The following is a 17,022-nucleotide window of genomic DNA, read 5'->3' as shown; positions in this document are numbered from 1 at the left end:
CATACTAGAGATGTGGCCCCAGTTATTCACTGTATGGCAAACTTTGTGCTCTGTTCTTCAAGGCAACTGGACCAAGTCTTGCTTCTTCACTTTGTGACTGGGCATTGACAAGTTCCACTGTTTTTCATGCTGGTTTATTTCCAGTCGGCACAGGAAGAAGAGAGGTCCGACTGGGCGTCGATCGATCCTTGAAATTACGGTGACATTAGGATGACGTCCCACTCTCTCCCTAATTTCCGGAGTAAATATATGAACCATGGGAATTTCCCAAATGTGTTACTATAACAGGATAGTTAAGTATACACTATATTAGAACATTGGAATGTTGGGAGCTCCATTGAAAACAATGGAGTGCTCCGGCTTATAATGGCTGGTATAAGCTTTCCAATGATTCTTTGTTCACAGCTCTAGCTGTGAACAAAGGCTTCAAGGACCCTGAGGGGATTCCAATCCCCTCACGCTCCCATAAGGCTTTGTTCTTTTTTGTTGGAACATTCTGCCCTCTAGTGGCAGAATGTTGTAATAGCCTTATAGCCCTTCATAGCTGGGCTATACCGGCTACTAAGGTCCCTCTCCCTTGTTAAAGGCCCTCGCCTCCGGCTCGGGCCTTTAACGCTGGAGAGGGCCTTTAATAGCCGGTATAACCATCTACGGCGGGCTATAAGGCTATAATAATCCTCACTTACCTTGTAGGGAGGTAAAATAAGGGATCTATATCCTGAGGAATGCCATCGACCCCTATGGGGCTAGACAAATTGACAAGAAACATGTCGATATGAAGCAGAAAGGGTGACAGGGACGCTAATTCCCCAAATACACCTGTAATATACATTTGTTAACCCTATCAAGAAGGACCCAAGAATAAAGTTATACAGAGGGTACCCTACTAGATAGTTTTAACTAAAATTACTGCCTCTGCATCAATGGATCCCTACAGTTTAAAAAAAATATGTATATATTTTTCCGCTCAACTCTGTATGTTGGCCTGCATCAGGGTGTAGAAGCGGTGCAATGATGAAGCATGCCACTATCTAGTGGGTGAGGGCAGTATTAAAGGCCCTGAGGGTTCTTTCCCGAACACAGACTATCAAATACGTACTGAAATCGAAGGCTTTCTCTTCTTTGTGTGTGGTTAGTTATTTCTACAGTGGCCAACTTCCACTGTTAAATACTTAGTGATTAAGGAATATCATTCCGACAACCATACATACAACACCAAATCTTCGGGATGATGTGACTGTACGGGTAATCACTGTCACTTTGGAGCACCTTCTGCACTCTGTCATGGGACCAGTGGCTTTATCTAAGATGTTTAAGCTCCCATGTTTGCTGTTCGATCGTATAAACCTCCAAATCGTGTTGACTTCTAGCTTTTTCAAAATAGCGAAAGCCTTGCTGGTTGACTTGGAGTGTAGTATTTGCAGGGGCAGAGTTTATCTTCCGAAACGTATGTGGCCTCTTGTTGATTGTGAACTAGTGTAAGAATCCTAGAAAAAATATTATTATAAAAATAGTAGATTTATTGTAAAACAGCACAGTACAGCAGCTAACCTCTACAAGAGCTGTAAATCCACTGTTACATGGAATACAAAACCCCCAAAAAACATGGTAACAGATTACAGACTGTGTTTCAAGGAGAAACATGAATTAAGAAAAACATTAAAGAGACAGTAAAGGAATTTTATATAATGAACATAAGTATGCAATATATACAACACATCTTATCCCTTAAAATGAAAATGTTAAAAACAAAAGCAAAAAGTAAGCTAAACAAAGTTCTTATACCTAACGGGAGAATTAATAACCCTATTGCTGATTTTCACTCTGGAAGCTACAGAGGTGTTTTTGTTAGACAAATTCTGATCAGGAACAGCACTCCTTGGATCCAATTTGTTTCTCAAAGAAGATCCTTCTTCACAACTTGAGGATGGAAAATGAGTGACTATTTTGACATTTGACAACACGTCTAACATTCTAAACTTTCCCATCATTGGTAACAATACTATTCAAGTTAGCTTTAACAATTTTGCAAATAGGGCCATATTTGGAAGAACCTTTTGCAACATGACCTGGCTTTCGTATCCTCACAAAATCACCCACCACAAAAGTAGGAACTTTACCTTTGTGTACAGCATCATAATACATCTACATTTTGTCCTGATGATGTTTAACTCTCAATGAAGTAGTGTAACTATCTGCTGGCAGAGTGTCACCAATTTTTTCTTTAATCCACCAGGGCCAAAGTTTCGAAACAGGTTCCCTACCTCTTAAAAGGCGGAACAGACTAAGTTCTGTAACAGAATGGGGAGTAATCCTGTACATCCACAACTTTTCACGCAAAACACGCTTCCATTCACTTCCACTTTTCTTAGCCCATTCCACACATTTCTTAAGTACTCGATTGAACCTTTCTACTTTGCCATTACCCTGTGGTTCGTATAAAGGTGTAGTAATGTGTCTTATACCACAAGAACGAAGAAATTGTTCCACTTCATAAGATTCCAATTGTACACCATTGTCTGTAATCAGAGTCTCAGGACTTCCTTCTCGTGCGAATACTTCTCTGAAAAATTCCACAATCACTTGAGAAGTAGCATGTGAAACAAATCTAACTTCAGGCCACTTAGAATGATAGTCAATTAAGACAAGGGTAAAATGTGCATCTTGGGGTAAACAATAAAATGGACCTGAAATATCAAATGCCAATTTACGCCAAGGATTTTCTGGCCAAGCCATAGGTATCAGGGGCGCTGGGTGAGCTTTTAACATTTTATCACTATTAACACAAAGTGTACAATCCCTCACAACTCTATCAATCATCTTGTCCATACCAGGCCACAAAAAACTAGATCTTATGATGTCTTTTCATAGAAGACATACCAATGTGACTCTCATGAGCAAGTCTGAGAATAACATCTTGTATGTGATCTGGAGGAACACACTTACCAGACTTGAAAACAATATTATAGGAAAGGAATTTTATATAATGAACATAAGTATGCAATATATACAACAACTAGTGATTTGGATCTTTGACTAATAAAATCTGGCTGCCCAGCTTCAATGTGTTGCTTGTTGAATGGCCCAAAATTGTCCTGATGGGTTGCAGCACATTGGGCTTGTGTTGGAGCCATTGTCCATTGTGGGCGTGATCTGGGACAATACTTGCAGGAGTCCGTCACTCCCTTGTTTATTGTGGATACAATGTCACTGCTGGAGACACTACTAAGCCCTCATGGAATGGACGGGCGACTTAGGCTCCTGATATGCGACTGGGTTTTCCTGACTTCCGACTGCTTGGAAACCAAGTGAGGCACTCTTTTCTGGTGCCTACAAGCCAACAGAATGTCAATTCATTATGCAGAACCATTAACGCATATCATACACTATTTCCGGGGATGTGAAAACACTAAACCCCAGAACAAAAGACCCTACAAATCTTGGCACTGGGCGAAAACCTGTGATCCAATTGAACGTTGCTTTGAGAGCCATTCAGGATAGTAGCCTGTCGGATACTAGGGAATATTGGGTGATTGACCTAGGTACTGATATATCAGGTGATTGGAACTGACTGAAACTATATATTGTAAAGTACCCAGGAATACTTGCTTTAAACTACTAACTAAACCGGGTGGCCTGACACGAAGGCACCATGGCAGAATGTATGCAACAGCTTCTTAAAAAATGCACGAGATCTAACGTTGAACATAATGGCTTTTACTACGTGGCCTGGGCCTGTCCAACAAAACGAAATGATTTGGAAAGCAGTGACTTGCTTTCCTTATCAATGGGCAGACTTGGGCTCTATGACCCTGAGATTTGCTCACTGATAAAAATGCCTAGGCCTAAAAAATACTTTGTCAAGCATGAAAGTTTAACTTCGCTTTAGTGATCACTAACCAAAAGAAAAATCTACTGTCTGGAAGTCTGCTGTAGCTCAGAACTTTGTGCACTGGTTATCTGATGAATTCGATCGTTGGAAGCTGAGTGCAAAGTGCTTAGGACAGTGGTTGCTAGGACAGGCACTAGAACTACGACCCTTGCATGGGAGGTACTCCTGATTGAAATATGGAAGAATAATAAGTCATCCTAGGCTTTTCTATGGGTACCAGAGCGGAAAGATGAACTTCCTCCCTGATGGCTCCATCAAGTAGGTCGCACCTATGGATGAGCTGTGAGGTATGTATATGCCTGTGTACAGTATCTTGGGTTTAGATCTTGTGGTAGAGTTGGCCAGCAGTATCTCTGTGTCTCTCTCTCTTTTGTCCTCTGATATGATACTGCTAAACTACGCGTCATCCATTAATCTCAGTATCATTTTTCAAACACCCCACTACTGCATATTTTACACAGTTGGTACTGACAATATTATTTTTTTTGTAATTCTTTTTATTGAGAATATTCAGTCATACAGTAGTCAGGCAAGATAATTTTTGCTTCACATATGGCATGCCGTATACAGTATAGTATATATGAAGTGTATCACGGCTGATATTAAGTTTCAACATCCACATCACATTCTCCAAAACCCCTCTTCCTTCTGTCAACTGTGAGTTCTTTCGCGGGAGAGATACATATATATCACCTCCATATGTGTGCCACTTTTTAAATTTTTCGTTCAATATTTTTAGGGCAGCCTCTGGTCTTATATACATCTTTTTCAGCTAACATACATTTGTCTACATCTCTTGCCCATCCCTGCAGGGTAGGTATCTCACTTGACCCCCACCTGAGAGCTATGTTTCGCTTGGCCAGAGCCAATCCTAGTGTGACCCAAGTTGCTCCGCAGCTGATAGATCAGTGGCCTCCCAAATATTGAGTAAGCATAATTTAGGTGTAATGTGGATCTCCTTCTCACACACACTGCATCTGCATAAACTCCCAGAAAAATTCGGAGGGTATGGTAAAATGTGCCCTCCATTGTGCAAAGTCTACGACACTTCAAATCCTCTCTCCTCCCCATTTTAGTAGGTATGCCACCAGAGAGATCAGTCCTATGTAGTATTTTAAGCTGGATCAGTTGGAATTGCAGCGGAATGGCTGCCTCCCGGGGGATGTCAGTGCTTCCTGACATTCTTCATCGTCTAGATTTCTTATGTCTCTGCCAATGCTCTATGAGTAGTAGGCGTGGGTCTGCTAGATTATTACTTTGTTTTTAATATGTCATTGAAATTGCCTTTCAGATCATAAGATCTGATAGTATTCTATCTTCTAGTGGTTGTAAGTGCATGGCGTATTTGTAAGTATTTGAATGTTTCCTGGTTAGCCTTTTTGTACTCTGATTTCAACTCAACTTGCAACTGGAGTAGTGTGGCTCACTGGTTAGAGGCGGCAGGCCTGAGAGCAGAAGTCAGCCGGGACCAGGGTTCAATTCCCGACGCGGCAGGGTCGTGGACCTTGGTCAGCGGACTCGATAATTCTCGCTTCGGTGCTTACTCTAATCAGGGGTTCCACTCGGCAACTCTGGGCATTAGCTTGCCTAATCTCCATAACGGCCCCACCAATTCCGGGGATGCGTGGCTCCACCTTGGGGACTCCCAGCAGGGACCATCTCACAGGGAAAGCCAGGACGGGTTCCCCAGAGTTATACAGCGCCGGGACGCCCCGTTGCTGGGGCAGCTGTGCGCTTTACAAGTATACTACATTTACATTTACATTTACATTACCTTTCCTTTTTTCCAAAGATCTCTTACGGATGAAATGCCAATGACATCCTATTTATTGAACCCTGGTTGACTTCCCAGCTTGCCCAGTTGTTCTGCTAACCACAGAAACATTGCTAGCGTCACTTTCTTGTGCCAGCCTAGTTTTTTAGTTCTTTGTTGTCATATTGCAATTGTTTGGGCTGTTAGGCTGTCAGTGTTTGAGCTTCGTATATAGGGCTTCTTTGAAGCCATCGGGACCCATAAGTAGCCTGTCAATCTGATATGCCGGTTCATTATGCGGATGATAACCACAATGATTGACAAATCACCAGTTGAGCTTCCTAGTAATATAGTTTAATGTTGTGGAATGCATTCCCACTGTTGTAACAACTTCTCGTCATCTTGTGCGTTGCTATACGTGGTGGGTTTACCGTCCCACAGCAATGTTCTCACTTCGCTTTCAATATTAGTGAAATAAGTTTCACTGACTTTGAAAGGGGTGTTTTGTAATACATATAAGAACTGCAGCAGTGGCAACATTTTAAACATTGCTGCACGCCCTAGAAGAGACAAAGGTAAAGACCTCCAATGTCGCACATCTTTTTGCAAGCTGGACTAAGAACCCAGGAGGTTGCTTGTGAAGAAAAGGGTTTGATCTGGTGTAATATAGATCCCCAGGTAACGAAAACCTCCTGTTGCTACCGTAGACACACACTCGGATCGAAGCTTTGGTGGTGGACCATTTAAAGTGTACACTGGATTTGGACAAATTTATGGTAAAGCTAGAGTATTTGCCGAAGCTAGTGAATATATGGAGAATTTGGTTAATCAACATAGGCGGTGACACTAAATATAGTAGTTTGGCATCCGCGTATAAGGATATTGTATCTTCGTAGTTTTCTGGCCATCTTAACCCTCCGATTATCAGGTCTCCTCTCGCCCAGGTTGATAAGGGCCTCGGCATATAGGCAAAAAATAGCGGTGACGGAGGGCATCCCTGTCCCGTTCCTCTCCCAAGTCAGAACCTTCGTGAAGCATGACAATTCACTATAACTTGCGCCATCGGTTCAGTGTACAGCAGCTTGAGCCATTTCAGGAACTTCGGTCCGTAGCCCATTCGTTCCAGGACAGTGAAAAAGTATGGCCATTCTATTGTATCAAACGGCATCTGTGCATCGAGGGAAAGTATAGCTGCATTCTCGGACTGTTTCGATTCCGCCCAGCACACTATGAAGGCAACGTATGCTCTGGCAGTACTTCGCCCAGGCATAAAGAATGATTGATCTGGGTGTACTAGTTTTGTGATGATGGGAATCAGGTGTGTGGTTAGTAGTTTTGCCAGGATCTTGGCCTCTGCATATAGTAATGAGATGAGCTGATCTCATTATGGGCTGATAGAAGCTTCAGCTCTCTGCCAGTTTACCTTGCTTGTGTATGACGACTATGAAGACCAGCCTTTGATGTCGGGCTTCCCATTTAGTTACTCTCCAGAAACACTTCACGGAGATAAGGTGTTATCCATGTAGCGGTTAAGTGAAAAAAAAAATTGGAGGCCATTTGAACCCATTGCCAACCCTGACTGTACACTACGTATTGCAGAGAGTAGTTCCTCCTCTGTGGGCTCACCCTCTAGTGAGTACTTCTCTTCAGGGGATAGGGTCAACAGTGGAATGTCCACTAATGGTTCTCGGGAGTTATTTATTGTGGTCTTTATAGTGGGTGTGTATAGATGTTCGGAGTAGTCAGCAAAGGCCTCTGCTATCTCGTGGAGGTCTTTAGAGGTTTTATCTTCTTCTACTCTCAGCTCCGGTACCCAGCGCTGGCCCTGTTCTCATTTTTCAAGCCAGGCCAGGAGCAACACAAAATTTCATGTATTTTGTGTTGTTTTGCTCTGTGTTTAGCTCGGTCTGTCTCTTCAGCTAGCGATTTATACTTGAGTCGCTTAATGTCAAGGACATGTCTGGATGATTCATCGGGGTTATTTATGATCTGCGTCTCCCTTTCCATTATCTCTTTTTCAAGAGTTTGTATTCTTGCTCTCTGTTCTCTCCCATGCCCCACAGTAAGCGGTAGTGTCTGGTCCTTTATTACCGTTTTAAAGGCTTCCCACAGTAATGAAGTCAACGTTTTCTTTGAAGTAACTGTCTGTGTTTTGTGCTATTTTTTTTGTTTAATATCTGGGCTTTTGTGGTACTATGGATTTAGCGTAATATTAGTTTGTTTATAGTGGGTCCAGGACGAACCTAGCCCATATCGGGAAATGATCGGAAATACCTTGCGCCAGATATCGAGCTTCTCTGAAGTTGCGTAGTACATCGTTTGTTAGTGTCAATATTCAATCTTTATGGGATTAGCTGTCATATGCCCAGAATTAAATGTATATTGTGACTTTTGGGGATAAACTGACACTAAGTGAACATATTTCCCTCACATATTGCCACTACTACCGCAAATGTTCCCTGTGTGTTGGCCCATGACCTCTGTATTATGAAAGGGAGGTTTTTGTGGATCAGTATACCTGTCCCCCTTGATCCTGACGTAAACCCCACGTGTGCAATCAATTTGTATCCCCATTTGTCCAGAGCTTTGCAGGTGTTACCTACCAAGTGAGTTTCTTGTAGTAATGAAGTTCAAAGTGAAGTGGCGCACAGCTCGTTGCAAAAACAGTCTGTTGAGATTCTCAAAGTTTATGGTGGTTGGGTGCTCCACCAGGTGACGTGTCCGTCCTAGGCACGTCTGTTCAACAATTGTAAGTATGTGTCACCATGAGCTCATAGTGACATCCCTGTATGTTGGGCACTCCTTTGGTTCTCGTGAAAAACAAGACTCCTGGTGTCATTTAATGAATTGTTTAATCATTCATTTTCATCATCATTATGCTTTATAGTGATGTTCCAGATCAAATCAAGCTTTTTTAACTTTTAACGACATAAATACAATCGGTTTTTCCATTACTCCAATGCATTTCGGGCATTGCATGCCCTTCATCGGGGAGTTTCTGCAATTCAAACGAAAAAACATAGCACTAAGAATAGGCATTCATCGTGTGTTCTGAATAAAGTTATCTCAAGTGCGATGATCAAGTGGGAAAAGGCGGTGAAAAATAAGGTGGTGGAAAATAAAGCGCAAGAAAAATAAACGTGTGTGAAAAAACGTGTATCTTACTCTAAACGCCGGTGAAAGCGTGTGAGCAACAACGCGTAAAATGAAAATTCAGTGCAACTGATTTCAAAGCTTCGTGCAGTGCGCTTAACAAGTTCGTGCATAGTGCGGTGTGTTAAATCTTTTCAAAGGCGGAGAACGTTTTCGTTTTTATCATGCTTTACAGTGCGAATACAGCTACATCGTAGTCATGCTAAAGGTGATTTGTGAGCGGAAGAGTCTTACTTGGTTCGTCGTGTTAAACGGCTGTGATCATCGGTGCTGCTATCCCGGTGTGAAAAGTCTGGCGCGAGGGGTGTTGTGTGTTAGTTAAATCAAATGCCCTTGTGGGAAATGCTACATCGGAAAGACAGAGAGAAAAATAAAGACTCGCATCAACGAGCATAAATCCAACATCAGATTGAAAAACTCTAAATCCAACGTAGCAACACATTTCAATGAAAACCAACACAATGTGTCTCAACTCAAGTTCTTGATCTTGGAAGAGGTGGAAAAAATCGAGGGTATGGACAACCACAAGCATCTATTACAGAGAGAGATGACTTGGATTTATCGTATGCAGTCCATGAAACCTATGGGCCTTAACGACCGTTTGGAATTTTCATGCTTTCTCTGACTCATAAGTCTGTGTACTTTAACTAATTACATTGTTCCCCAAAAGATGCGATTGTGTTCCCTAAACAGTTATCTATACATAACTTCACATCAACACCTTTACACTGTGTTTGCATTAGATTTTTCCTTTTAAAGATGGCCACACCGCGGATGACCCGCTTTTGAGTCCGTCGTCTATGTCTATGTTTATGTTTTTAACTAACACACAACACCCCTCGCGCCAGACTTTTCACACGGGATAGCAGCACCGATGATCACAGCCGTTTAACACGACGAACCAAGTAAGACTCTTCCGCTCACAAATCACCTTTAGCATGACTACGATGTAGCTGTACTCGCACTGTAATGCATGATAAAAACGAAAACGTTCTCCGCCTTTGAAAAGATTTAACACACCGCACTATGCATGAACTTGTTAAGCGCACTGCACGAAGCTTTGAAATCAGTTGCACTGAATTTTCATTTTACGCGTTGTTGCTCACACGCTTTCACCGGCGTTTAGAGTAAGATACACGTTTTTTCACACACGTTTATTTTTCTTGCGCTTTATTTTCCACCACCTTATTTTTCACCGCCTTTTCCCACTTGATCATCGCACTTGAGATAACTTTATTCAGAACACACGATGAATGCCTATTCTTAGTGCTATGTTTTTTCGTTTGAATTGCAGAAACTCCCCGATGAAGGGCATGCAATGCCTGAAATGCATTGGAGTAATGGAAACAACGATTGTATTTATGTCGTTAAAAGTTTAAAAAGCTTGATTTGATCTGGAACATCACTATAAAGCATAATGATGATGAAAATGAATGATTAAACAATTCATTAAATGACACCAGGAGTCTTGTTTTTCACGAGAACCAAAGGAGTGCCCAACATACAGGGATGTCACTATGAGCTCATGGTGACACATATTTCTTGTAGTAATACCACATCTGGGGTTTGACGTTTCATAGATTGCAGCACTATCCCTCGCTTGAGTTTGTCACCTGGTCCGTTTATATTCCAGGTAAGAATTCTGAGTGCAGTCTCAGCTATGTTGTCTGCCATGTATGTTATGGGATCTGCCTTTATTTGATCTCCGACCACCTCTGCTCTGTGTTCTAATGGTGGGTATCTTGTATCTGGAGTTTCTCTTGGTTTCGCTGGTACTGTCTTGGTGTGATGCCCCATTTGCTCATCTGCGTTTTGTGGAATGTAAAATGTTGATACGTGGCTGTAGTTCCTACTCTCACTACTCTTTTGACTGAAACATAACTAAACTTAATACTTACCCTCTCACTTGGAGTAACGTATCACCCCACACTGCGTCCCTGCATGACGAAATGTAAACTACTCGCCTACCCAACATTGCAGAGTGCCTGTCGCTCTCTCGCCGAAAATCATGGGGTTGTGGTTCCGCCGGTCCCCTCCATCCCGGCATGCAACAGTCTGGCATCCTAAGCCATCTTAGTTAGCGTTTATTCATGGCAGTTCTTGCTCCCTATTACCTGCAATAGTAGAGACACCAGCCCCAGAGTTCGCTTTATATACTCTATCCTTCATTCACACTGAGTAGCTCATGCTTTATCTTCTATGCTCTACCAGGTTGTCTGTGCACTTTCTGGTCGGCCACTCCTCGCCCCTGAGGTATCTGTGTTCATTTTGTGTTTTTTCCGCTTCTTTCGCTGAGTTTGCACCTTTTGAGTTGGCGTGCGCCTATTTCTGACGGCTCCACTTCTGTTTGAGATGTCTATTCGGTGCGCGGTTTCCTACTTGACTCCACCCATCCAGCAATTCCCATGCCTCTTCAGGGTTTACCTTCTGCTTCTACTCTCAGTTTTGCTGGGAATAACATGGCTTATTTAAGTTCTTTCTCTCTTCATGATCTGTACTTCCAGGAAGCTTAGTCTTTGCCTTTGTACTTTAATCATGAAATCAGGAAAGAATGTTATATTGCTGTTCTCATAGGTGACTGGTGGAGCTCTACGAGCCGTTTGCATAATAACATTCCTATCTCAGAACTTAAAGACATGAGCGAGTATTGGTCTAGGAGGAGACCCAGGTTTCTGCCTTCCCTTGCAACTCTGTGAGCTCTTTCAATAGAGAAATGGTTTGTGAAGCCTCGTCGTTGTAGGTGTCTTGTGATTAGCTCTTCCGCGAAAAGATCTTTCGCTGGTCCTTCCACGTGTTCAGGCACCACTAGGATTCGTATATTATTCTGCCGCTCTCTGCCTTCATAATCGTCTAGCTGGGTTTTCATGAGTTCCCTTTATGTTTGCAGGTCTCTTACTTGCTGCTTTAGACGTGTTGTATCAGTGGACAGGGAATGAGTTGTGACTTTCATTTCCTTAACTCTAGTGTCCATATTGCGCAAGTCGGCCCTAACCAAGGAGACTTCAGTATTTACTGAGTCTAATCTCGACTCCAGAGAGGTGCACACATTATTTATTGCTCTCATAATTTCCTGGACGGTAAGGTTGATTTGTTCTGTAGATGTCTGGGCCTGGGTTGCGCTTGTTACATTTTCTTGTGATTCCGCCCCTTTTGCTATGTGTATTTGTCCATGTTAGATTGTAGTACCGACGTCTACTTTTCCCCGCCATATCCTCAAATTTTAACAGTCCCTTACTTGCCTATGGAGTCCGCTGGCTATTCCCGCCGCCTGCTCTGGGGCTTGTGTGCGCTGTCCGGCCTGTCGGGTGTCCTAAGTGGGGTTCTTTATTTACTGCATCAGCTTTCCCCTTTTGAGGTAGGCCCTTCCCAGGTGTTGCTCCACTGTTTGCTTTGCCACGTTAAGTGAATTTGGGCACACTCTTATTAAAATGCTTTGCCACTCATTATGGCCAGGTTTCTGCCTATCGCCACTGTGTCCAGAAGGCCCACGAAACACACTCTTTCGCACTCTTGGGCTTCTCTGTCTGTGGGATTGATTGGTCTCCCCGTGCTCAGGTAGGGTATGCCAGGAGTCTCTCCTCCCCTCACTCTGAGTATTAATTGGGGCAGTAGCAGTAGCTGCCCACCTAATTTTCCGGGGCTCTCTAGACACTGGTCTTCATGGCGTTTATCTCACCTCTTTTCTCCTCTGATGTCTTGCGAGGGTCACTGATTCTCTGCGACTGTCTTTGTACGTTGTTACATGCGAATCACAATGCCGCGTACTTTAGGTCGATGCCTTACCCGGGCCCGGTCGTACCCGCTTCCTGGGTCACACGAGCCATTCAGCGATGGGGTGCCACTTCTCTCCCAGGTCGTATCGCGTGCCCCACAGCAGGATGTATCCACTTTGTCCAATTCCCTCCCTGTCAGGATGCCTGCTCAGTTTCTCTCGTCTGGACTTTGATAGCTGCTGCGCTGCCGGGTCCACACACGTCGTGCTCCTCAAGCTGCTCAACTTTGGCTTTGCTCTGTTATGTTCACCTTGGCCGCCCAGTCGTTGTCTACACCTCTTTTAGGGAGTCACCATTTTTCCCTTGATGCCGATAGAGGCCCCGGACCAGTTGGAGCTGTTATCCGGGCTGCAACCCTCTTTGGAGGCATCATATTGAGAGTACTAGGTTTAGCTAACAAATATCAGTATATTTGAAGCCTTTTGCTTGGATTATGTAGTGGAAGTTGCGGGAATATGGGTGTGGGACTCCGGAGCCGCGTTAGTATGTGGCCATTTACTTCGGCTGCTGGCCATGCCCTCCGCTACTGCCAGCATTGATAGCCTGTTTTAATTCTCCTATATTTCTTGTTGCTGATTCACAATTCCCTCAGTCCCATTGCTGATAGTTTTTATGTTATACTCATATAATTCTATTGAAGTGTTCTCCTCGTTCGTATCTGAATGTCGTGTAATTACAAGTATATTCATTCTAAGAAATGTATTTTCATAATAAAACTCGATAAATATATTTAAAAAAAAATCTTAGCTATGATGCCTGTTAAAGACATTCAAATAAAATAGTGACTCCTTGAAACGCTGGTGCACTCTGGGCAGCCTTCATAAGTTTTGCCAATATACATGCACAGAAAAGGAAGAGGCTGCCTTCCGGCTCACCCAATTATAAAAGGAACTGAATTTAAACTAGAACTCTAATGCTTTTAGTAGGAAAGACTTAAACCACATGTATGGACATTGTGAAAACGAAATCAAAATTCATAAATATCAAATTTAAATAAAATCATCAACACTGGGATAATGCAGAGAAGTGTGGTAAATTGCCAGCCTATTAAAGCAAACAAAGGAAGGCCCGGATGAGGGCATGTGCGTACCAGCAGTAAAATGTCAGCTTAACTTCCTACCTAGTACATTAGACACACAATGCTAGTCTGAATCTGCTTGAAAAGTGCTTCAGGTTGACTCAGTTGCACTCCTGAGCATTGGGGTGGTGTTGACCTCAGAGCCCTGTGGCTGATGTGTGCTTTAGAGTGGTGCCGCCTCATCCTTCTATCTGGAGCAAGGTAATGGACTCTGGCAAAGCTGGTGTTTACTAGCTCTTAAGTGTAGAAGCTCCAGCCACCAGAATGGGACATGTGCTCAGTTCCTGGCTGTTGTCCTGCACAACATTGTCTAGCTCCGACACCTGCGGGCTCCATAGGAGTCTGGAAGCGAATAATGATAAGACTACGAGTGGGCGGAGGGTGAACTCTGATTTCTAATACTTAAATATATATTTGCCCATTTGTTGAAACGAGCTTTGAATTTACTAAAATTCTTTCAATTGTTTAGAATGGCTAGGTTTCCATTGAAATGGATTCTAATAATCCCTTGAGGAGGGAACATTTGTTTTCTGCCATAATTTGACATCAACCTGAAAAACAATATTGTGGAGGAAATAATGTGCTCTCCTCCCATGTGAGTTATCCATAGAGATGGTCAATACGAATGACATAAGATAGTCAAAAATTGCTTTAAACCAGAAAACCGGCAGGCTAAACAAAAGTCTCCTATGTGATCTTGAAACAGACTCTATTATAAGAATAATATTTCTCTCACTAGACTAAATCCTGTGTAAAATTATTAGCAGTCCTGATACCCATAATAATGCAAAGTTTACAGTTCCAGGACATTGAGGTCAATGGACAATGTGGTCCTGCATACCATAAGTGTACCACATGAGTCTGTTCTTGCTCTCTCTAAAATCTTCTTAGCTTTTATTCCAGTGGAATGATGATGTTTAATAAAGCGCTCTTAAAGGCATCCAGGCGCTAAGAAAATGGTGACAGCACCCACGAAGCAAAAGGCATCAAGAAGGCTTAGGAAAACAGCAGCAAACAGAGGAGTCGTGAAGGCTTTTCTACAGGCACATTATCATCAGGCTTTCAGTTTGTTAGACTTGTAATATTTGTTTGAATAACAAACAACACAATGTCTGTACTTTTTTAGTTACATTTCTATAGATATTCCATTTTCTTGGCTGATTATCTGGTGATTGCAACAGTTATAATCTCTTGTTAGTTATACACCGTGAGTTTTGATCGATTTGGTGAACTTTATTCAGTACTTTTGTTTTCAAATTGCATACCGTTGTTTGCAGAAATAGTATTTAGTCCTGAATTCTTTTCCATTGTTTAAGACCTCATCTTATGGAGTGAATGTTTGCTAATATTAATGGAAGCAGGGAATGCTGAGAGCTATTTTGGGTTACATTCCAGTGTTGCCCTATGCAGTAGATAAGGAACTGTAAATTAAAGTTAGGCAAATTATTAGGTGTAGTTCTTCCTTCTTTGTGAGTAAATTCTCTTGAAAATTATTGAGTTGGAGTGGGTTTTTTTTTCTGCGCAAATAAATGGAAAACTTGTCATGCTTTTTTTCATTTTGCTAAAAAACAAACTGCAAAAAATGTTTTTTCCCAATTAAGATGTTTGTTTTCCCATTGTCATTATTTGAAAAAAACGCGGTAACTTGCATAACATTTGAGAATTGTTTTTCTATATTTTCAATACAGTACATACTTACAGTACATAAAATACAGCATTCACCTGCACTGTTTGGCAGTTTCTCTCCTCAAGGCCAAAAAATGCAGTTTGCTTTGCTGAAAACAATGTGTATTTAGTTTACTACATGCACACGTGTTAATTCGGTGCTGACTCTGCTGTCTACCTGTGAGTCCTGAGATAATCTAGGTTTCTGTAACATGGTTATGTAAATGGAAATTAGCAAATGCATACATTTTAATGTTGAACGTGCACAATTTTGCTTGGCTGTTTTGTGTTATGTAAACAAGTATTGGCTGTGTAGTTATGTATAGAATGGTTCTCGTGGGAGAAGGTGAGATGTTGCTATGCGCAATTGAAAGCTTGGTCTTACTTGAAAATGATGGAACATCTAGCTCCTTGAAATCAGCTCACCAAAATCTCTCCTCTTGTTTTGTAGGATTTCGCTATGGCAGCGATATAGTCCCGTTCTCGAAGGTTGATCAGGAACAAATGAAGTACAAAATTGATGGAAAGTGTTTTTCTGTTTTAGGATTCTCAAAGTCCCAAAATGTAAGTGCTTCATATAACTGTGTTCCTTTTTGTTGGTAGTTTCACCAGATGTCCAGATAAGAATGAGTGTGGAGCTTGAGTTGTCTCAGCATGTTGGAGGTGACTGTGGTATTCCTGAACTGTTGATGAAGACTTTAACTTCAGATTTTTGCAATAAAGTTCTTTTTCTGAGCCTGTAATTCTAACAAAGAGCAATAGATAATTCAGTTTATGCTGAACGGAAAAAACGTGACGCCCATCTAGCGAAATGAAACAAATCTAAAAGGAAGGAGAAATGAAGATACATATGTGTAAGTGAAAAGGGTGATAGAAAGGCTTAATTATAACTAAAAGACTGGGTTCTAGTATTGTTAAAATAGGGCAATGAGGTGTGTGTTCAGAGTGAACAGTGTACAACTCATTCTAAGTTTACTAGGAATGGCGGAGCAGCAAATGATCATAGATCCATAGCAAAGGCTGATAAATGGTGCACTGCAATGGTACCGCCAGGCCAGCTCATAATATCTTTCACCCTTTGGTTTTAGTACCTGTATTATCAAATCTGTGTAACCACATGCGCAGGATGAGGTAAAAAAATGGGATATTTAGGTGCATTGTTTGAGATTCTTGTTTTAGCGACGTATGTGAAGCCATTTAGTTCAAAATTTGATGGAGAAGGCTCTGTTGATAAGGTTAATAAACACATTTCCAAAAAAGATTTTTGATGGGGAAGTATTTGGAAAATTGAAGCTTCAACTCTTTCTCTTTTGCAGTACATGGTAGATACTTTGAGGTTCTCTATATTCAATACTACGGTTTTCTACAATAATGTTATTTTTTTCAGATAAAGACGCATCAGTTCATGGGCAACCAGGTGCTGAAGGTCTTTGCACCCAAAGATGATGAGGTTAGATGCACAGTTTATTATTTACTTTAAGTGAAATGTATTGAATCCATAGATCTGATGGAGACCTGATTGAGCTGGGTGGGATCAAAATGTGCCCACTTTCTCTGTAGTACTGTCTTTTGAGGGTCGCTGACTTTCCCCACTTCAGAATTAGGTTGCCTGTCGACAAACTTTGCGCTAGAAAAGTAACCAGTCAACATGGAGAAAGAAGGGTATAGTCATTTCTAAGTCGAGAAAACATAAGTACTGATTATTAGC

General features: G+C 41.9%; 1 protein-coding gene across 1 annotated transcript in view; it reads left to right on the top strand.

The window, feature by feature from the left end:
* The window catches only part of XRCC5 (X-ray repair cross complementing 5), a 511,073-nt gene that overhangs the window by 128,241 nt on the left and 365,810 nt on the right, over window positions 1-17,022 (top strand). The window contains exons 9-10 of the mRNA XM_078679276.1: window positions 15,766-15,878; window positions 16,702-16,764. Of these exons, the coding sequence (XP_078535402.1) occupies window positions 15,766-15,878; window positions 16,702-16,764 (176 nt within the window). The remainder of the gene's footprint in view (window positions 1-15,765; window positions 15,879-16,701; window positions 16,765-17,022) is intronic.

This window comes from Lissotriton helveticus, chromosome 3_1, assembly GCF_964261635.1.
Source record: "Lissotriton helveticus chromosome 3_1, aLisHel1.1, whole genome shotgun sequence".
In the NCBI taxonomy this organism is placed as follows: Eukaryota; Metazoa; Chordata; class Amphibia; order Caudata; family Salamandridae; genus Lissotriton; species Lissotriton helveticus.
This window is presented reverse-complemented; position numbering and strand designations above follow the sequence as displayed.